Source organism: Triplophysa dalaica, chromosome 9, assembly GCF_015846415.1.
Source record: "Triplophysa dalaica isolate WHDGS20190420 chromosome 9, ASM1584641v1, whole genome shotgun sequence".
NCBI lineage: Eukaryota > Metazoa > Chordata > Actinopteri > Cypriniformes > Nemacheilidae > Triplophysa > Triplophysa dalaica.
Window position 1 is genome coordinate 17194075 of NC_079550.1, and position 23685 is coordinate 17217759.

The window sequence follows — 23685 nt, forward strand, 5'->3', positions numbered from 1 at the left end:
AATTTATTGAAGTTAATTTTCCTTAAATATGTATAAACATACATTTCATCAAAGTGTTTTATATGCCATTTTATTGTTCATTGAGCATAACATATTGCATGTTTTTATGAATTCCTTTTGTCTTGCATTTTGATCCTTAATAAAACTTTTGATTCTTACTGATGCTCGAGTATTTCTCTGTGATTTTGTTATTATTATTTTTAAACATTTCGGGTTTGTTTTAAACCAGCAATGTCATTTTTAAGCAAAAGTTGATTTAAATAAAACAACCCAGCATGTTGGGTCAAAGATATAACCCAACTGGCTGGGTTAAAATAACCCAACGCTGGGTTTGTCCATATTTGACCCAACGTTGGGTTACCAAAATAACCCAAATTGGGTTGTTTTAACCCAGCCTTTTTTTAGAGTGTAAAATGGCATATAAAACACTTTGATGAAATGTATGTTTATACATATTTAAAGAACATTAATTTCAATAAATTACATTAGTTTAGATTTTAACATATACATTTAACAAGGTTATTAAAGTGGCACAAGTAAATATAAATAGTTAGACAACTTAACACTTCAAAACGCTATAAAAAGTATTTTACTAAACCCTTGTTAATAGAACCGCATTTATATGTTAAAATATAAGTCTATGCACAAGTTTTCTATAAAAAAAGAAATAAACAAGCGTTATGGATGTGAAAAAGGGACACCGTAACTTTCCTCTTCATATAAACTCACAAAACATTTTAAATAGTGTTAGTTCTTTCGGTTTCAGCACTGCTTAACCTGACATATCCACGGAGCAGTCTTACTTAAGAGGATTCTTTTCCTAGGAGTTGTAGACAACAGTGTGGTGTGCACTTTTGGAAGTGGATGTCCAGCAGGAGGGTTTCTTTATCAATTTGTTCATCTATAAAGAGACAAGAAAAGAGACAAGAGAAGAATGTAAGGAAACTGGCCAACCCAGAGCACAATGGATTATAATAAACATATAAAGAAGTACATTAACATTTTACCTAAATAATGTTTACCTTTAAGCCTGTTATGAAAACATCCACGTTCCAGTTGACATTCTCTTGAATAGAATGATCCATTAATATTAGCTGTTATTCTGCAACCTGTCAGTGGGGGGAAAAAGAAGAGTGGGATCTAGTACAGAAAGCGAAATACAGTCTTAAAAAATAATATTATAAACGTTAAAACAACCCTTCACTAATTCGACACACTCGGGAATAAGTTTAAGTCTAAAAAGAGCAACAATTGTTCGTCTCATATACCCAAAATTAACTATATCGCATTGTTAACCACTAACGTTATAAGAGCCAGCGGCTATTCCCGAAGCAATGGCCGAGATAGAGCTGCTCTCCACGGAGACACGATCGCTGACAGCCTGAAGCTCACACCTCCGACAGCGTCTTAACAAAATCTCAAAGAGGCGTTATGTTTATATATAAATCACGTATTTGAGTTCTTAACAACAACATTCTCGTCTAAAAGACTCTTAAATCTAAGTTCCGTCACCGAACATTAGCGGTATTTATAAAAAAAAATGAGCTGGATGTTTGCTTTTGCCACGTCGCTCTCGTGTCGACCTTAAACTAATATCAAGTTGCGTAAGTTACTGAACTAAATTCCTCACACAAGTCACACATTTCAGAGGAAATGTTCACCAAAAAGGAAGTTTAAATGATTAAAAAGCTGTAAATTAGAACAACGTGGGCATAACGTTACAGACTAGCTATCCAAAGCTAACGAAGCTAGATTGTAACGTTACTTTCAAACCTAATGCGAACAGCCAAATTTTGCATACTTTTGCATTTTTTTTTACAGTAATAGTTTTATACATTAAAAACTCGTAAAACATACCTTTTATTCTCCGAATAACAGCTTTCCGAGATGAAGTGGATCAAAATGCCCGCGAAGGTAAAGTTTGTCTGATGCGTAGAGGAGTGGGAGGGGTTTACTCTCTCAACTGTCACTCAATTGGACCAGACTGGTAACCCAGCGTTTGGGTTACTCAAAAAATGACCCAACACTAAGAAAATAACCCAACAAAATGACCCAACAGGCTCAACCCAGCTGTTGGGTTAAACAAATAACCCAGCATTTTTTAGAGTGTAATCTCAGAAGCGTGGGGATAATCCTCATTCTTATTATGCGTTTTTTCGGCAGCTCTGTTTTAACGTTTGTTCACGTTTTTTTATTATTATTTCAAATGCCAATTCGCAAGCACAACTAATGAAAACACAGTTTCATAATTGTTTAAAAAAAGGATTTAATGTGTTTGCTGGATTTTAATAGGTTTTATATTGTAAATTCTACAGTCCACGTTTAGAAAATGTGTAATTTACACAGAATAATACCATTGTTTTTAAGGTTATTCCTTGTATGTTAAGGCACAGTATTTTCCAATTAATTTCACCAAAAATATTTTTTTACTGTAAGAATCTGTGTTTTTTACATATTAAGAGAGTAAAGATAAAAGAAATGTAGCCTACTGTTTCTTAAAAAATGGTAATTTAATGTATGCAATACAGTGATATACTATTGACGTTTAAAAGGTATTTAACTGTTCCTTTTTTAAAGTTTTTTACCGTGGTTTTCTGTCAACATCTTCAAAGCATGTTGTGTTTTACACACCTTCCTCGCATGCACTGATCAGGTCAACACAGCGGTGAATAGATACATCCCTACACATTTCACAGACTCAGACACTACAGGGTCACCTCAGATGTGAGAGTGGTGCAGGGTGGTGGCAGGGGACACTAATGTATTTGAACCTCTAGACCCAGGTAACCTTTCAAGGGCACGCTCCAGTAGAGCTGCAATTGTTGTGTGAAATGATCTAATGGCCTTCTTTCAATCACCCAATGGAATTGTGTCATGGCAGAACCAGATTGTGTGCTTTGACAAAAGCCCTTTGAAAAGTAACATTTTAAACTATATCTATGATTTTATTATCCTTACTTTCATGTTAGAAGTTAAACAGATATTCTTGTCCACATTTTGGAATTGTGTGTTTATTTAGATATTGTTGAAAAAAAGTATACTTTTTAAAGGGGTTTACTCATTTACGCAGAGCACTGTATATACATAGATGTCAAAACTGTGTATTGAAATGATACCCTGGTAGAATATTATATTTGGTCATGGACTACTCAGCATATTAATTGTTTAGTTAAAAATTACACGAAATGCAACCAAGATCTGGGACAATTTTGTACTTTATTTGCAAAAGAGTAAACTAGCAGATGCAATTGAAATACCCCTATTTCTACATGAAGATGAGGACAATCTTTTTATCTATTATTCAAATCATTAAAAGTTGCTTAAGGCACAGTTGCCCTAATGTTTGTCTTTTTGCTCAGAACGTCCCTAGAATTCGTAATTTTGTTGAAGAAGTGGTCAATATGTATTCTACAGTCCTTCTGACTTTCAAAGTGATTTCAGACTTTCTAAAAGGCATGTGGAGGTAGAGAAGCTAGCAACACATCATGTTAAGATGCTGTACGGTGTAATATAATATACTTCTATGTGTGCATGTAGCATTTGTTTTGATGGAGTGGCTTAACCTCATGGAATAATGTTGTTGAATAAAAAGTTCCACCAACATAAAATACAGTAAAGTAAAAATGAAAACAAATTGGACTTAAACAAGTAATAATTAAAACGAAACACATAAAATAAAGCACATGCATAAGGCTACTTATTTAAAACATCCCTTTATAGCATACGATTTCATCTAGGTGTTTTCATTATCACATATAAATAAAAATATATTCCATTCCATTTTCTACCGCTTATCCGAACTACCTCGGGTCACGGGGAGCCTGCGCCTATCTCAGGAATCATCGGGCATCAAGGCATAAAAATATATAAACTACTATAAATTATGAACTTCTTAAAAACCAGCGGACATTCTTGGTCAATGAGCAATTAAGCTGTGTTATCAGCAAGTCATTCCAATCAGTTTTTTGATCAGCGCAGACGGTGGAGAGCAACTGCGCCCGACTGAAGAATCCGATAATACACGTTTTTTGACACACGTCAGCATGACATCAGAGCCAGGCAGACGTCACTCGGACACATTTCTTACCGGCATGCATCTCGTGCTGATCCCCGCTGATCGTTCTGCGCAGAATTTGGCCATCTCAAACAATCCTGTTGAATTGTTAACGGAGAGATCACGTGACACTGACAAACAAAGCTTCAATTTCTGATCAGTTTCTGCGCGATTCGCTTTTCTGAACAGAACGTTCGAACCTCGGAGCTATTTTATGAATTCTTTGCCTTAATCACATTTTAGTCACAGATGTCTCTATACATGAAAGCTTCGTTCAATATTGATGGGCTTACTCTTTTTAAAAGCTCCAAAGTTCAATTTTGGCTACTACTACTAGGTATAATCCCATTCATTGTTGGTCTGTTTTGCAGTATTAGCAAACCAAAAAGCATGTCTGAGTAGGCAATTTGAGCGTTTTTGTTACAGATTTGACACACTTGATGAGTAGGCCTACTGTCATTGTTTACGGTAGTAGAATGTTTGAAGCTATTGTTTCTTCATTTGTGTGGGACACAACTGCTCACGGCTTTGTAAAACACACTAAAGCTAACAATGTTAATTCTGGGTGCAACAAATGTTGCCAAATAGGGGAGTGGAAAAACAAGATGACATATCCTGAAACAAATGTCAAACCACAAACTGATATTGACTTTGATGCAATGCTTGATGATGAACATCACTGTGGATAGATGCCTTCTTTAAGTGGTATAGTAAAAATGGTCTCTATGTTCCCAACAGACTATATGCATGTTTGCTGTTTAGGTGTCACTAGGAAACTACTGAATTTGTGGACAAAAGGACGTTCGCTGCCCACTCGATTGTCCACTCAAGACATAAGTGAAATTTCCACAAAGCTGATGATGCTCCGTGCCCACACACCGGTTGAATTTAATTGTAAAAGCCAGGCCACATCACCATGTGATGTTTCAGTTTTTCTTTTTTAATAAATCTGCAAAAATGTCAACAATTCTGTGTTTTTCAATATGGGGTGCTGTGTGTACATTAATGAGGAAGAAAAAGAACAAATGATTTTAGCAAATGGCTGCAATATAACAAAGAGTGAAATCTGTAAGGGCGTATATACTTTTGGTACCCACTGTATATTGCACCAATGAAATTGTATTCAATACACATCAGGTAAAACACCTTGCTGATGAGTATAAGCTTTTTGGCCTCTAGATAATGTGAGAATATTTGAGAATTATTGAAATTAAATTAAGCGTCTTTTGCGTAAGCCACATAAACCTTTGCAGGAGGTAGTAAAAAGAATATCTAAAATCGCATGTTTACAAATGCCAGTGCCATTCAAAGACTGCATTTTTCATGGTCTACATTTTGATGGCCCAATACCTCCTCCGCTTAGCTTAGCTAAACAGTATAGAAAAGTTATAGATATGCATTATCCAAAGATGAAGGAGATAAGTGCATAAAAATTGGAAATTAAATTGCTGTTGTTAAGAATATAGTTGTTGAAGGTTGAAGAAGAACAAATATGTGTAATATATCAAAACTTCATACATAAAGAATCATACTTTTCATATACATGCGTGTCTCAGGCACTTGGTCATCTCCCTGATTTAAAGTATAACACATCAAAAACATTTTTATTGATAGCTGAGCACACTGAATCTTATGACATGAAAGTAACAAAGTTGAGCACTCGTGTCTGGTACCTGTACCATCACAGGACACGTGTGTTTGTTTGTTAAAGATCCATCGCTTAGCTTAAGTAGCAAGATAGAAAGAATAAACGTATTTTTTGTAACCAGTGCTTATGTTCTTTATGTAAACATATATGGATCACAAGCTATTCAATCACTTGCATGTTTAGTAAACTCAAAGGGACTTTATCCTAACACTGTTTGCTTCACAGATACCTGCTCAACACTGCCAATCAGTGGGACATTTTCAACCTTCTCTCACACATGGTAAGAATACATTTCTGACAGTTGGTGATTGTGATAGGAGTTATTTTTTCATTGAAGGTCAGAGAATGCAGTGGTTGTTTTTATGACAACATTATATTTTTTGACAACATTCAATGATACCTGTTAATCATGTTTAATGCCATTTGTCTTCAAAAAGTGAGCACATTTAGTCTAGTGATGTTAAATGTTCATCTCTTGAAATGTATATTTTAAAGTTACATTTACATTTTCATTTATGCAGCGACTTACATTGCAATATCCTATACATTTATACTTAGGCATATGCAATCCCCTGAGTTGATAGTTGTTGGCATATTGTTCTGTTTTTTATATTGCTTTTGCTTTCAAGACATAGCATATTCTAAGCTGACCGACACGCTGGCTGAACTGGTGTCCGAAGTAAAAGAACTCCGTCTAGAGGTCCATGGTTTCATGAGACAGCAGCTACCAATCACTTCTGCGTTACCTCTATCACTCCCATTTTAAAGCATTACAGAGTTGAAGATGTTAGACGTGTGATGGTAAATGTTATTTCATTTTTTCTCAAAGGCATATCTTTCATTCAACACACCAATACTAGCCTTTTTTCTAGCAGAAATATGTTTCTGTGTAGCATCAGTTGCGGCGTGTATCAGAAAAATGCTGGCCTGTACTTTATCCCATGAGCTTGCCTCTCAGATGAACTGAGCTGGGAAAAAGGTAAAAGATGAGCTGAAACGAAAAACTTATTTTAAAGACACCAGACGCAAGAGGTGCATGTTTGGTAAGTTACTGTGTTTGATTTCAGTTTTGAAACTGAAATGTCTTCGTAGTAGTATTAGATCTCAAAATCTGGTGGGTTGAAACTTTAATGATGTGTACAAGGTACTTATGTTAATGTTGGTGTTCCCAAGTGAGTGCTTGGGAAGTAAGAAAATCAGTGTAGTAATAAAGAATTTACATCTATAGTTGTAAAAAAAATTCTTGAAAATAAATGTAATTGTGTAATGCCAGAGTTAGACTATGTCTACACTGTCAGTACAAATACATTTTTTGTGCATATCCAGTTTGAACTCGACCATATTTAGTAGAGCTGTGGAAAAGTTTTTAATATGCATCGTGATGTGGACGTGAAGAATACACAAAACAAATTTTGACCATCGAAAACAAACAGCACTTTCCTCAGTACACACACATGTGGAAGTGAGAGCAGGAGACGCCTAATAAACGCAGCTAATGCTTGAAAGACTAATACTTTTACACATTATTTTCACAATATAAAGTTAAAAACAACTTTTCATTTTGTTATTAGTAAAAGGGTTATTTTTATGAAATCAATTAATTAGATGTGATTTTTGATTATCACCAAATTTGAGTGATCATTGCAAATGCGTGTCCAAACTTGAACTGGTACTGAATACTGGCCAATAGCGAAATCAGATTGTTCACTTCTCAATGTCAGTTTAACTTTAACATACACATTATGAAATTTTAAGTTGCAATTATTTTTGTACATGAAACACTACCCCCTGTCTAAAGTTTTAAAATATTGTGCAGTTGTAAATTAATGTAAAAAAAATTCAGATGCGCTACAACAGCAAATGAAGGCAGAAAAAAACCAGGCCTCTGAATAGACGTTTACTGCGACCATCCAAAAATGTCTCCGTTATGCCCCTGAACGACTTGGGGGCATTGCTCGAAATGAAAACCCCTGATTTCACTTGTTTGTGTGTACTGAAAAAAGCACTGTGGTTGCAGTCTGTATTAGTATGTTTTTTTCATTACCATGTTGCTCAAATTTTGTTGTGGTTTATGGCAACAGATACATATGAATCTATACATTTTAGTCACAGGACAACGCTGTAATATGCATGTACATAAATATTTGTAATTTCAAGGTTGTTATATTTGGAGTTTGTGACTTTCTGGTTTAAATATGTTATGTCAGACATGCAATTTTTGTATAAATTTGTTATGTTAAGTAGTTTTTATGAGTAGTGTCGAATTCCTTCCTTATTCCTAATTATCTACTGACTTTCTAAGATGCCTCATAGTAATTAACTTTGACTTGGAGATCTTGATAGAAACGTAGTTCAGTCAAAAGAATGTATTTTAAATGTACTGAAGTTAGTATTAAGTTTCCAGGAGAAAAAAACATTGAAGTACAGATACCTCAAAAAGTGTACTTAAGTAAATACTTCAGTACTGTCTACATCTGCCAACATCCTCTCCTACCAGCTCCTATTTAAAGAAAATACAACATGGTGTCCATGATTTACTGGACTAGAATCTTACTGTAAATTAAGTAAGATTTATTTAACAATCACAGTTCAATGTTAAAAGAGTAATTGAAATTCAATTGAACTTGATTTTAGGCCCACCTTGATCTATTTTTCGTCATTGAAATAACGTTATTCCAGGGTTAAAACATTATTAAAAATAAATGATACAATTTCAACATTGATTCAATGATAACTTGGTTGATGCATGAACCTTGATTTAATCTTGATTCAGTGTTGGTCTGCTATCTGGAAGGTGATCAGTTCCGTCAGCCTTGGTCTGATGTCATGCTGACGTTGTCAAAAAACTCTCGCGACGGCCAGGCGGCTGCATCGGATTCTTCAGTCGGGCGCAGTTGCCCTTCAATGACTGCGCTGATCAAAAGAATTATGTTTTTTGACTCCTCCCCTTACTGCTATGGGATCAGATTTGTTTCATTATTCTGAGTAAATAAACTACGATTCGCAAATAAATAAAGACAATTTCACAAACATTTTTTAAATCCACATATGCACAAAAAGCTAACCATAAATACATGTTAGACGTTCCACAAAAAATAAATGAAATTCCCAAATAAATACAATGAGATTTGCAAATAAATATTATTTACAAATGTATTGAAATGATATTTATTTGTAGATCGCCTTCTTCACATTTGCGGATCGCTTTCTGTGCATTTGTGAATCGCTGCACGCATTTGTCGGTTGCTCTCTGTGCATTTGTGAATCGCTTCACGCATTTGTGGATCAGTGCACGCATTTGTTGGTTGCTCTCTGTGCATTTGTGAATCGCTTCACGCATTTGTGGATCAGTGCACACATTTGTGGATTGCTCTCTGTGCATTTGTGAATCGCTGCACGCATTTGTGGATCAGTGCACACATTTGTGGATTGCTCTCTGTGCATTTGTGAATCGCTGCACGCATTTGTGGATCAGTGCACACATTTGTGGATTGCTCTCTGTGCATTTGTGGATTCTGAAACATTTCTAATGTCAAATCGTGCGCACAATCCACAAATAGGTGGACTCCGCCCACTATCTACGCAAGCCAATCGGTTAACTTCCGCTTTTGTTGTCCAATAAGCCACATTCTAACTTCAGCCAATCACGTTTTGCTCTGCACTAAGATGCAGGGAGCTAACATGGCGATTAGTGGAGGTCTAAAATGTGTGTTATACTAAAAAATGATAATGGCCTCTTCTTTATACTATGTAATGATCGCTTGTGTTCCTTTGCATTGTCCGTATTGTTACATATCTGCTGTATTTAAACGTGTATGACTTGATAACAGCGTGCACGGACTGGAGTGGAAAATCCCGGTGACTAGGGAGTCGGTACTGATTTGGTCATCCAGCCAGCCTTTTTATTGTGTTTATGTACCAAAGGGCTAAATTCCGATTTTGGCATTCGATCAAATATAATCTGTTACTGAATGGTTAAGCAGCTATTTCGATCTACACACTCGGCGCGTGCCTCCTTTCAAGGTGCGCAGAGTTTGCAATGACAGTAAACAGAACAGTGTAGCGATAGCAGCAGAGATCATTCAGGAATGGGATAAACCGATGTGACTGATGAAATCACGTTTTTTTTAAATTATGAATGACAAAGAAATTCACAATGCTAGGGACACAAGCGATCATTACAGAGTATAAAGAAGAGGCCATTATCATTTTTTAGTATAACACACATTTTAGACCGCCACTAATCGCCACGTTAGCTCCCTACGTGATTGGCTGAAGTTAGAACGTGGCCTATTGGACAACAAAAGCGGAAGTTAACCGATTGGCTTGCGTAGATAGTGGGCGGAGTCCACCTATTTGTGGATTGTGCGCACGATTTGACGTTAGAAATTTTTCAGAATCCACAAATACACAGAGAGCAATCCACAAATGCGTGCACTGATCCACAAATGCATGCAGCGATTCACAAATGCACAGAAAGCGATCCACAAATGTGCAGAAAACTATCCACAAATGTGAAGAAGGCGATCGACAAATAAATACCATTTAAATAAATTTGTAAATAATTTTTATTTGTAAATCTCATTGTATTTATTTGTGAATTTCATTTATTTTATGAAACGTCTAACATATATTTATGGTTCGCTTTTTTGTGCATATGTGGATTTAAAAAATGTTTGTGAAATTGTCTTTATTTATTTGCGAATCGTAGTTTATTCACACAGAATAATGAAACAAATCTGATATACTGCAGCCTCATACTCTCGTCTTCATTTCAGGCGAGCAAAGTGTTGGACTTTAAAATGTCCTGCATGTCCAAAAATTGGAGAGAGGCGATTTCTAATCAAACTGAGGTTAATTAATCAGATTAACAAAAATACAGCGCGCCTCTGTCCTTCCCAGGAACAACAACCCCCACGGCACATATAAAAAGGCATGTATTGTTATTTCACGCCGATCTCTTTTCTGCCGGGGGCCAGGATCTTCCTTGTTTCCACCAATCACCAACTTCTGCCTTATCTGGGTTCTGCAAAACACTTCTGAAACAACATTCCAAATACCTCCCCCAACACCCTAAACAACTGCAGCCGAAGATGCCCCTTCTCCCCCACAAACTCACATTCCTTTGCTGCAAGCACTTCATTATCAGCATAGCTTGGGTATCAAATCCATGTATTAAAACACTCACAATATTATGACTTCACCTCTATATAAGACAAAACTAATTAAATGATTAAATGTAATTACGTAACTAATTGATTAAATCATTCAAAAGACGCATCTCAAACGAGCCTAATAATCCGATCCAGCCGCCTGACCGTCGCTAGTGTTTTTTGACACACATCAGCATGACATCAGAGCAAGGTGGACGTACTCGGACACATTTCTTGCCGGCATAGCTTTCGCTCAAATCGGTTCTGCGCAGAACTTGGCCATCTCAAACAAGCCTAACATAAAACGCACCGGTTGCACATGCAAAATGGGCATTAGTTTACAACTTACGCACTACTAAATTCTGAGTTGCACCATTCAACGTAGTTGAAGCATTACGTATAAACGTAATATCTACGAAAGCCTCCATTCAGGAGTACATGTAGGGAAATAACATATTTACTGATTAACTGAACTGAATAAGATCTTGTTTCACTTGACATTCTTCAGTACTCTACAGATAATGTAAAATTTCCAAACACCCCTAAACTCAAAATGGATCACATGACTAAAAAAATTCCCACACTGAAAATTCCCTTTACGACGACACTTGAATTGTGAAAATCAGTTGATGATTGCGAAAGTTATGATATTTATAATTCCGAGGAATATAAATGGTTAACATTAACTACAATAGAAGTCGTATGACAAGAGAAAACAACAATACACATCAATATTAATTGTTAATTCATATTCATACAAGAACACAACAAATATTCATTCTCTCCAGAAGGTGCTGTCTGGCTAGACCTGGCTGTTGGTTGGGCCCCTTTCTCCTTTTCATAATGAGCTGTAAAGACATCAATTATTATAGGATAACAAGCCCCTCAACTTTACATACATTGATTAACACTGGATTTCTCTAACATAAGCAGCACCAGACGCCTAATAAACATGGAAAATCATCTTACATGTTTGTAAATCTACATAATCTACATAATTAAAGAAAGTTGGACATAAAATGTTCTAATCAACATGGCTTATGTGCTGCAGGATACTTTGGATAAAAGAGTAAACAAAATTAACAGACAACAAGCATAACTTTTTGATCACATTCATTCAATGCCACTTTTAAATGATGTGCATAGATTTGCTATATAGAGGTTACAAGAAAAAACGCAAAAAAGACCTAAATAATATTATGCTTGTTTACTTTGTCATATCCACATTGCACTTGCCCAGGCCTACTGTCATATCAAGTGTTATTAGTATATTAGTTTAGACAGAGTTACAGGCTAGTTCTCAGTAATCTAACTCGATGTGATGTAAACTATGTTATCATATTGACACGTATGTCAGAAAAAACACGATATACATATTAAACTACAAAGCATCAGAGTCCAACGCTTCAGGGGCTTGCACTCGATGTTACCGTCGTATTCAGAAAAAACATTCTCCCACCAGGCGCCTAGGGGTAGATATTGAATGACATACACATTTTATGCGGTTTGGTCACATTTTTGAGACAGAATGTTCGCCGGCCCTCGAGTGGTTACTATGTCATCATACCTAGATAATGCTGACATTTACAATAACTTACATTTTAAAATAGAGAACATATTGTTTGATGACTTTACAATTATTATCGGCTCTAACAAGAACCGTCCTTGCGCGCCGCCGTGTGCGCATTCATCTGCCTGTGTTGTGGATGTCAAAATAAAATCATCTTTTTATTTCACTGGCGGTTGGCAGTAAGGGATTAAAGTAAAGTAGATTCGCCTTGCGGCTCAGCTCCTTCTTCACCACGACAGACCGGTACAGCGACCGCATTACTGCAGAAGCTGCACCGATCTGTCTGTCAATCTCCCGTTCCATCCTTCCCTCACTCGTGAACAATACCTATTATGTTATTCATGATTGTAGTATTATGTTTAATAAAAACTTATTTTAACCGTTATTATGTGAGGTAGAATAAGTTTAAATCAAGAAATTAACAACATTTCACAACTTCTTCTCACGAATTTAGAGGGGAAATTGAATTAAACAGAAATTGGAAGTGTTGCAACTGCGTGACACCATTTAACGTTTACGATTTGTTATTAGGAAATGATTTTTTTTTTAATCTGGAAATAAGTCTGCATCGTGTCCCCCCACAACAAATAGCGTCAGACTAATCCATGACCTCACAGAGGGTGTGCCTGTATATTATATAAACGCGACACAATGGCCAGGGAAGAAATCACATTACAAATTAATAATAACACCATTGGACGTGTTGTTAACTACTTCAAAATTTAGGCTATCAAACACATAAAATGAAGATTGACAGTCAGAAACATCTGTGTAAGTTTAAATTTTTTGTTTCTTTGTATCCTACTTGTGAAAATGATAACGCACAATTATTGTTTAGCTCTTTGTAAAAAGGTAAATGTTTTTTAACTTTTTAGTCGCTTTGAATAAATGCGCCCAAGTTAATAGATGTAATTTATAAAGCTTAATGTAATTCCATTTTGTAATTCAAATTTAAGTCCACTAGACCTGCGAACATCGTTTGAGTATAAGAACATGAATATTGTGCATCGTGCGTAATGTATGCTACATAAACGGAAAATCATGGAAATATATTTGATTCCATAATAATGACTTTGTATTTGTGAACTGTCTTTGTGGAACAAATTGTATGTATTTGCTTAGCTTTAAAATAGGAAATGCATACAAAATGTATTGAATTATTTAATATAAAACAGCATTAGTATGCTATAAACCAATCTTAGAATAATTTAAACGTTTAAAATGTTGTTTAACCATATTTATTTGAGGGGAAAGCTGCGGTGAGCTTAAAATTAGTATGTAATATTTTTCCTTCTGGAGAGTTTATATATTGTGTAAATTCTGTAACTCATACCCAGAAAACAGAGAGCATATTTTCTTTCATTCCGGGACAAAGTGCAATCATTTTCGTGAAATTTAACATGTCGTTTATATTAAATAAAATATGGAAACTGTGAAAAGGATGTCAAAGGGTTTTATTTATTAATTACTCACTTATTTAAGTTAAGAATTGTATTCATTATAATATTATATATTATTTTTTAAATCACCCTGTTTAAAAAGCTGGATAAAACATTTTTCGAGTTCGAATAAACACTATATTTTAAAAGTTTGAGAAAACAATGAGCTTCAACTTTATTTTCAACAAACCAATCCTTGTTTTGATTACAGACGGCAGCCAGGGTTTTGACTAAAAGGGATACAGCTACCGCCACTGGTCTTCAATATCGCATAATTTTTTTCACGCTGAAAACAGAAGATTAATATTTGTATTATAATTGTAAGGTTAGCTTAAGGGTTGGCGTAGATTTAGGCGTTAGCTAATGTAATTTATTGTAATCATATTGCGAGATTATATGTAATTACTTTGCACCACTTCAGTCGTAGGAGTATCCCTTCCAGCAGCAACCGGCTGAGACAAGACCTTAGGGATTGTCTGCAAAGTGCAAAACCCGAAGATCATTAAGATACTAAAAATAGTAATTTACTTCAGTGCTACATGCTGTAGTATAACTAAATCCAAATTTAATTCAGCAGGAGAGAATTCACGTGTAAACTGAATTTGGTGACACTACAGTGTGTGACATTAATGACGCTTTTCGGGTTTACAGTCACTTTGCAGACAGTCCCTTCGGACTTGTCCATGTCACCTTACATTTATGCATTTTGCAGACCCTTTAATTCAAAGTGACTTTGCATTATCCTATACATTTATACATAGGCATAGGCGTAAATCCCGGGGGGGACGGAGGAGACCCGTCCCCCTCCATCCGAAGGTTGCCTCCCCCAATTAATTAAACTCCCATTCCCTATTGTCATAAATATATTTTTGTTTACCTAAACTAATTGTGTAATAAGAAGAAAATACAATTAAAAAAAATGAGTTTTAAGTTTAGAAACTGTTAAGTTCCCCCTGCCCTGCCTCTCACAGTGGTTTGGCCCACATGCTCTCCCCGTTAATCTCACCTGGGCGCTTTGCGCAAAACATTGAAGTCAGGTATGCGGCTCAGTTCATCAGGTGTTGTTGAACTCTAGGAAGAAGGCTATTTTATTCACTTTAAATGAAGTGATTCTCTTTAATGTTGTTGATGCTGATTCATTAATAAATTTGTTGTTGAAAAAATGCTGATTATCGATGTATTTTTTCATGAATCTGCTTATGTTAGCGATTAATACGTTACTTAGCTAGTTAACTTTAGCTTGTACATAGGACGTTACACACTGCAAATACATTTACAGTACATTTAGCAGACGCTTTTATCCAAAGCGACTTACAAAGAGTTTAGGAGCAATAAGCGATATGTCATACAGGAGCCAAAGCACATTAAGTCCCAATACAAAGTTACAGGTTTCAACAGAAGCTAGACCACTACCTGTTGAGATAAAGGGTTAGTGTTTTTTTATTTCATTTGTTTGTCAAGTATTCACAGAAGAGATGGATTTTAAGTAGTTTTTTAAATGTTGTGAGAGATGTAGTTGAACGGACAGAGTTAGGAAGAATGTTCCACCAGGAAAGAGTTGTGAATGAGCACGACCGGGAGAGCCATTTACTGCCCTTATGGGAAGGCAATAGAGGATCTTGATGGGGTGTAGGAGTGCAGGAGAGTGGGGAAGTGCATTGCTTTCTTTTTGGCGACCTGGCATGATGTGAACATTAACGGCCACAATTAGCCAACAATCCTGCCATTCAGGTTCCGTGTCACACACAGCCGCGAACAAACCGGTTACAATTTTGTGAAGGTGGCACTATATCTAGCGTCCACAAAAGGTGCACAGCTTTCATTCAGTTGGAGAAGGTCGTTTTCTCAGCATCTGTTTGTGCAGTATGTGCGCGGCGGATAAGATAAACATTCAGTTTACTGAAACTCGGGCGATTCATCAACGAGTACAACACAGAATTTAAGCATCTGTCACTGTTACTGACTGTTTGTTTGGCTACACTAACATGAACAAAGTTTGTTGGCGGAGGCAGTGCACTACAGGAGAAAATAACAACCACTCATTATGTACGGTGACTTTGTCAGACGATGTGGCAGTAAAAATCAGGATAACAAGTGTTTTAAAATTGACTCATTGTTAACATGTAGTGTCATGGGTTGTGTGTTTATATATTTGTTTCCTGTCTTCACAACAGAGACAAAAAATATATCAATGAAAATAAGCTTTATTGTTCACTTGTATTACAGTATGTGACAGTTCAGTTTAGTTATAATATGACTGCAAGTCTGCATGAGAAACCTATGAACCTAATGCATATTGTCACTTTGTGTTGTAGTAAGTACAATTTTGACTGTATTATTTGTGTCCCTTCAAAAATTTCTTTTGAGAATTGTCTCTTGAGAAATTCTATGTGTATTGTCCCCCCTACTGTTAAAGGAGATTTACGCCCATGTACATAGGTATGTGCAATCCCCTGGGATCGAACCCACAACCTTGGGTTGTTAAAGCAATGCTTGCAAGCTTTGATTAGAACTACTTTGTAGATCCTTGTCTAAGGAATTGTTTGTAATGAAAAGGTTTAGCTCACGAGTTATTGGTCTGGAAATATACTATGAACCACTCCATTGTTAATGTATGCAGCGGGACAACTGGACAATGTGTTTGTCCGAAATCACAGAATGTTTCAAGTAGGGTTCTCTGCAGGTCATAAAAATTGGCGTCCTCAAAGGTGGGGTGTCCCTAAAGGTAGGAGCCGTGCTGGAAGGTCTATCATTGGTCAAAGGTGCTCTTTCTTGCCTGCTGATATGACAAGTCAGCGTTGACCACAAAATTACACACATATGATATGTCATTTCTTTTAAACAGGAAAATTATCACGATAAGGTGTTTAATACAAAGGTTTCAAACTTGTGAATTTGTGATCATAAGCCCTTACAAACTAACTCAATTTTTTCTTAATTACTTTATAATAAATTACAGAAGTAATTAACTAAATAGAAGCAGCGGTCATTATGTTTTATGAGTACTTCAGACGTTTTCTACATGCTTTTGTTCATAGTAAATCAAAGCTGCACTAAAACGGTTGAAATGCCTTTTACAGTATGACATGTTATTATTCTATGACACTAAGGAAAGCTAGTCATTTTGAATTTTTGAAGTAAAACGCTAGTGCAGTTGTAAGTTTTATTTTAGAGACATTTGTAACACCCTTTAAATAATAATTGTAGTTCACTTTTGATTGTGACACTTATCAGCTATTCATTAAATATCAGTTATTTCTTAATAGGTCAAATCCAATATGTGCATCCCACGTACCTTCATTTTACATTTACAATAAAATGCAATGTGATGTCATGCTGTGAGAGTTTAGGTTGCTGTAGAGTAAAGTGACAGAGCGAAATGTCAACATCTGATTTTTAAAGCGTCTTACAAATACTGCTGTCTGATATTGTGAAGAAATGTTGATGTTATTAGGCACATCTCCGAAAAGGACATGATAATGATGTGGCATTGTATTAAAATCAAACTGCATGCTATAGGTTACATTGATAAATGAGTCTTGACAGACATAAAGATGATTTGAGACCAATGCCTTGAACTCTGATTTCCCTGGAAACTGACAGGATGCTTGTATGATCAGTTAAAATACCATATAGCAATGAATCCGTGTACACTTGCCCATTTCTAAAGATTGTAGATTTGTGTTTTTCCTGAAATTATATGAAACTGTTGTTATTGCCTAGTTTAAGTCAGTCTTTATTAAGTTTGATCACAGCATTCATCTTATGCTGTTTTGAGGAGGAAAATATATTTGAAACACTTTAATATGTCTCATAAAATTCTTACATATTTTGGAATGAGAGTTCACCATAATCTAGAAAGCAAACGCTGAAATCTTGAGGGTTTTCTAATAAATTGTATTTCTGTAACATTTACTTGATTTGAGTTCATGCTATGTAGTTTAAATTATTATTGGTAAACACAATTTTGGTAAAATACTATGGTAAACACGTTAAAATTACAGTTACAAACATCTCAACAAATCTACAGTTTATTCAACAATGATAGCCATATTGGTTGCTTATAGGGTATTTTAAGTGTTATAGTATAAAAATAGTGTATATATTTAAAATATGGGGGGGGGGGTTGAGTAATTTAGGTGTAAGGGTTGGGATGGGGGAGGGGTTACTCCTGTTTTATATGGTTTTTGTTTTTGCTGCTGCTGACATCTGCTGGTTAGAATGGTGTGTATGCAACTCAGTGGTTTTTCAAACCAATTGCGATTGGTTATATATATTTTAGTTATTTGTTTTCAGTTTTCAGAGACTTAGTAAATCAATGACAGAGAAATGATTACCAAACAACCATGAGTTTTTTCTTGACTCTGCTGAAAGAAAAATTGTTAATTAAAGATAAACAATTCATTTGTGGGCCAAAATAAGTCTAAATAAGAAAGCAATTTATTGCTAGTGTGCCTGTACATACAGGGATTTTTTATTTGGTAATTGAAGCTTCTAGTGCAGACATCCAAATGCATCAGCAGACACATAATAATAAAACAGAGTAGAAAATATACAAAAGTATCAATAAAATACAATTGTAAATAGACAATTGTGTAGAAGTAATATATTGTATGTAAACTAGATTGAAAATGAGTGAATATTCAAATGTATTAAAAGTAATATGTCCTGATGCTCTAGTAATCCATCTGAAGCACCGCCAGAGGGTAAAGTTCGAAGATGTTGTGTACAGGGTGTATCAAGTCTGTCATGATTCCACTTTACAAGAGTGAGAAAGAAAGCAACAATGATCTTTTCAGCCGTCTGGACTATCCGTTCTTGTCCACTTGGAATCAACTTTGTACCCGAGGCAAACCTGATAGGGATTGAAAGCACACAGAACAACCCTTGTTGGGCCCTATGTGGGTCTCCCACTTCAGGTCCTTTGAGATAGTGGAGCCAAGGAACCTGAAAGACTCCACAGCCAAACAATAACAAAATATTGTGTGTTTTGGGCCACATTCAATTTACAATGTATATGGAATCCTTTCAACAAAAGATCTATGAGCTACTGAAAAGTGTTTCACTGGTTACTATCTGCCAGATAAAATGCAACATACCGCCTTCGCTCCTGGTGTGAACAAAAACTCTAAATAACATGAACAACTTCTGTCTTCAGGTGCTATAGCGTTAGCGACGGAGAATGTTTGAAATCTTACCGCGACGGCGCTGCTGAAACCCCGCGCAAGACTCATTCGTTCCCCGCGGATGGAGGTTGAATCCGGGGTTACCAATATGAAACGCGAATGTAGATACCTCTATATAACATTACCAGTATGATAGTTACCAAATATGGGAAAAAATACTTAATAAGTCACTTACCTCAGGTGTGAATCACTCATTTTGCGCACTACCGCAATCTCGACTGTTGAAGAACATCCCGCCATTGTAGATTTGAAATTTACAGCAATATTCTGTACATATGAGTTAATCCGTCACGTGACCCCAGAATGCATTGCACTTTACGGCAATATTCTGTATTATTTAAAAAACAGTCAGCTTCTGTTAAATAACTCTGTAGTTTTTACAGCAATTCGTTACAGTGTACCTTAAAGGTTTCATAAGGACAATCTCGTTTAGCTAAGGAGGGAATTAATGGTTGAACGCCTTTTGCCAAATGTGTATACAGTGCTTGGCCAGCGTACAGTGCACATTGTTTTTTAGTTATAAACTAGCAACACTGACATTCCATAATGTAGCATTTCATAAGCGTTTGCATATTTGCAACATTTATATATATATAACTGACAATGATCGCTGTATAAGCCTTGTTAAAAATTCTGATACAGTTTAGTAATGGTTTGCTCTTTGCTGTAAAATACCACCGCATCCTCGCTCTTTTTTTATGGTTTTATTTCCAAGTGAAACAATCAAATTATAGTATTTTACACTTGATAGATGCTGCATGTGGCCATTTTAAACAACTAAAACGGCTTTAACATTTACCTCGGAGTTAAATTGCGGAAAGTTACTATGTTTACAAAGTTACTGGTAAACCAATTTGATTTAACTTGAATATTCTGGTCATATTTGTTATTTAATTCTTATTTAATTCGGGATCAGAAGGCATCTGTTTAATAGGCTACTTAACAAAAAAAAGGGTATGTGATTTAAGGATTTTCATCAAGTGCTAACATACCGATTTTACAGTTCACAGAGAAAGACCGTGTCTTAAGGTGCTGTTTACTGGTCTGTGTCTGGGAATGACCTCTTTCTTGGTAAATTGAGAAACTCATCAATGTATCTTTCAAAATAATCCTTAGCATATGCAGAACATTGTTATTGTATAAATCAATTATCACGACTTGTCAAGACAACATTCCCACATCATTTTACTTGTTTGTTTCCTTTACTTCATATTTCCGTTTTTGAAGGACTTAACTGTTGGCTCTTTATCCTTTTAGGTTATGTGGTCTTGTATGGGTGGAGAAAAAGAGAAGCAACCTCCACAAAGCCTTTTGTTTCAGCACTTTGGGAAACTTCACAACTCCACAAACTCCTTCACCTCACCTGCTGACGGTGTCATAGAAATCATTTCAGAAGAGTCTGGGTCACTAACAGGCTCATTTTATTCTGAATTTGGAATCAGTTCAGAACATTACTCCAGTTTACAGCAGGCGCTTTACTGGGCTGGACCAGACCGATCAGTCACAGATGTGTCCAAGAGTACAAGTTCAGCTCACTCCACATTCATCATTCAGAACCTGAAAAACAGCTACCGAATAGGAGAGGAGATTTATGTTACGATCCATGCGAGAGATTTTAAAAATAAACCCAAACCTTATGGAGGGGATTTCTTTCAAGCCAAGCTGTTCTCATCTAAAAAGGTACTGCATCCATACAAAGTACATACATCTTCATGTGGTATATGGTTGTTTGAGACGTTCTTGTGTCACAGGCCAGTGTATTTGGAGAGGTGCTGGACTTGCTCAACGGCTCTTACTCTGTTCGTTTTCTCCTGCCGTGGGTGGGACAAGCACAGGTGGCTGTGCGTCTCATCCACTCCAGTGAAGGTGTGCAGGTCCTCAAGCACCACAGAGACACTGATTCTGACAGAGTTTTCTTTAATGGATATTTTGAAGGACCAGGACCAAATGGGACCAGGCTAAAGGAAATAGTGAAGTGTAATGTGAAGTGGGACAAGAATGGACTGGAGAGGGTGGGAAAAGGAGATAGCTGCTGTGAATACAAAGATTCTCGTAGTGGAGAAGAATGGCGCTGCAAGAAACCCAAATCTTTGCCATGCAGTGCCCGTGTGTATCACTCCATGGGAGGATATATTAAACGTATGACTGCCAAAGAAGCAACGTTTATGTGAGAATAACTGAATCCTTTTTTTTATAATATTGTATTTAACATTTTGGTTGTTAATTAGTTTTTGTGTAATATGATAAAACAATGGGGACACAATATGATTTCAATTTTCTTTGCCAGGCAGCAAACCGATAAAGGTATATATGGGCAAAAAAGCCTTCTCAACATTCTTCCCTCTAATGAAAGTACAATAATTGGTATGTTGGCCTTATGTTATTTGATATATGTTGAAAATTGTATTTAATGTAATTTAATTTACAAATTTAACTTAGTCACTGTTTTACTTAATCCTGCAGATGTAAGAGAGAAATGTCGTCCTGGTTTGCACTCACCAGTTCCAGCTGGCTTTTACCTGAATGATGTGTGGACGTCCTTTGTGTGTAAAACTCGTCAATTTACTCCCCAAAAAACAACACAATGCCTGAAAGACAAACACATCTACATGATGGGAGATTCTACCATGAGACAGTGGTTTGAGTTCTTGCTGAATGCTGTACCAAGTGAGATCAAAAACCAAAAACAAATGTCTTAAATGTTTTTAGGCTACATTAGTTTTAATGATTATAATTTAACCTGAACTTAGTCAAATAATTATTAGATGATTTTTCTCTGCAGGTTTGAAGCAGATGAATCTACATGTACTGTATCAGGCAGGTCCTCTTCTAGCAGTGGATGTGGGAAACAACATTGATTTACACTGGAGAGCTCACGGTATTCCTCTGAGGTGTTGGAAAACTGAAGTTGCTAATCTGCACTACATCAGTAATGAGATTGAGGATCTGGCTGGAGGACCTCACACTGTTATTGTCTTTAATCTGGGACCACATTTCACCACATACCCTCTGGATTACTTCATCCACAGAGTGTTGAGAATCCGCAAAACTGTTGTAGATTTATTACAGCGAGCACCCGCCACTACTGTTATCATAAAAACTGTCAACACTGGCTATAAGGTTAGTAGGAAAAAAAATCTAAAACACCCAAGGTTACGACCCTTGCAAAGATACTTTTTTATGAATGGTTGTAAATGTATATAAATTGTCCCTCTTTGATTTTTAATAGGATGTGTTTGGCAGTGACTGGTATTCTCTTCAGTTGGACAGAGTTCTGCGGTGGGCTTTTCAGGATGTTGGTGTTTATATTTTGGATGTATGGCAAATGACATCCTGTCACTACAACCAAGAGAACATTCATCCAGGTCCTGTCATCATCAAAAACGAGATGGACATTTTTCTTTCTTTCATTTGCCCTGAATGAATTTCTAAAATTGAGGCTAAAACCTGAAGATACATGATTACTTTTTGGGATATGGGAAACAGTGGCAGAAACTGAGAATGATGGAGGAATTTAAATGAGGAATAAAAATGTGTTTATATAATACGTATGCATATTGCAAAACGAGCACAAAAATGAATCTGTCAGGTGATGATATTGAGAACTGCACATCACAATTCAAAATTTGATTAAGTTTGAACCAATTATAAATTGTCAGAAATAAATCAAATTAAATTTTAACTTGTAATAAATTGAGTAAAAGTGAGTTTTATAAAGATCTTTTTTTACATAATCAGGGAAAAGTCCACATGGTGTGGAGACACGTGATCAAAGTGTGATTCTCTAACGATACATACGCTGTAGACAAACACGATGATCACCAACGTAACTCAAATTCACTTTATAATGTAAACTTAGGAGCGCAACAGAACATTTTCTGAGTGGTATGGAAGATCAGTATTAGCGCCCCCCCATCGGCCACCCCAATACAGTAAACACGCAACAAATACAAATAAGTTGTATATTACCTTTGGAGTCATTTAGTTATATTTTACATCATGAAGGTGAAAATCAGATTTGCCTCTATCACAAATGCCTGAAGATTTCCTTTTACAGAAACTATTTTCCAACTGCTTAACAGTGTAACAGATACACAATACTGAAAAGATAAATAACAATCTAAAAAAGAATGAAACAATTTACCAAAAAGAAGTAAAAGTTTATGTTCAGACATACACAATAAATTACGGCTAAAACTAACGATTGTTTTAATAATCGGACGATTGTCGTTTTTATTAATGGATATCAGGATAAAAAAAAAAAATTGGATCTTTTGCCGATTATACCTAAATTAAACCCCAAATAACGCTATTTATTGTTTTATTAGAAAAGTCAGTTTCACTTGTGTAGTCTACACTCTTAGAAATGAAATGTTGTATTTAATTAATAAAGTTATGTGAACCGGTCCCACAAAACTTAGTTGCTTAAATGGAAAAGGTGATATAATATTAACTGTAACATAATGTTTTAAGTAAATCGCTCATAACTGTGTTAATTAAATGGTACATCACACACTTATTTTGAATAAAAATAAGAAAATGGAACTCAACAAAAATTATTGTAACTGCCCACGACCTAACCAAAGGCAACACTTTTCTGAACAAGGGTAACCACCAAACTCAAAAATATAACTA

The 23685-nt window shown here is 35.8% G+C and overlaps 1 protein-coding gene and 1 long non-coding RNA gene across 7 annotated transcripts; one reads left to right on the forward strand and one right to left on the reverse strand.

Annotated features, from left to right (window-relative positions):
- Positions 1-430: 430 nt before the first annotated feature.
- On the reverse strand, positions 431-2101 carry LOC130429013 (uncharacterized). The gene is made up of 3 exons (XR_008907524.1): positions 1858-2101; positions 1023-1109; positions 431-901 (listed from the first exon to the last, which is right to left on the reverse strand). It is a non-coding gene; the product is annotated as an uncharacterized LOC130429013 (long non-coding RNA).
- A 2912-nt stretch (positions 2102-5013) lies between these two features.
- On the forward strand, positions 5014-22756 carry LOC130428833 (NXPE family member 3-like). Of its 6 annotated transcripts, none has more exons than XM_056757102.1 (10): positions 5014-5982; positions 6332-6503; positions 6575-6745; positions 20054-20121; positions 20308-20730; positions 20802-21217; positions 21338-21414; positions 21514-21717; positions 21833-22170; positions 22280-22756. In XM_056757102.1, the coding sequence occupies exons 3-10, from the start codon at positions 6739-6741 to the stop codon at positions 22472-22474; spliced, it is 1728 nt and encodes a 575-aa protein (XP_056613080.1). In that variant the 5' UTR covers positions 5014-5982; positions 6332-6503; positions 6575-6738; the 3' UTR covers positions 22475-22756. The 6 variants fall into 6 exon arrangements, with proteins under 6 accessions (XP_056613080.1, XP_056613081.1, XP_056613082.1 ...); XM_056757103.1 differs by having other exon boundaries at positions 6578-6745; XM_056757104.1 differs by having other exon boundaries at positions 6596-6745.
- The last annotated feature ends 929 nt before the right edge of the window (positions 22757-23685 follow it).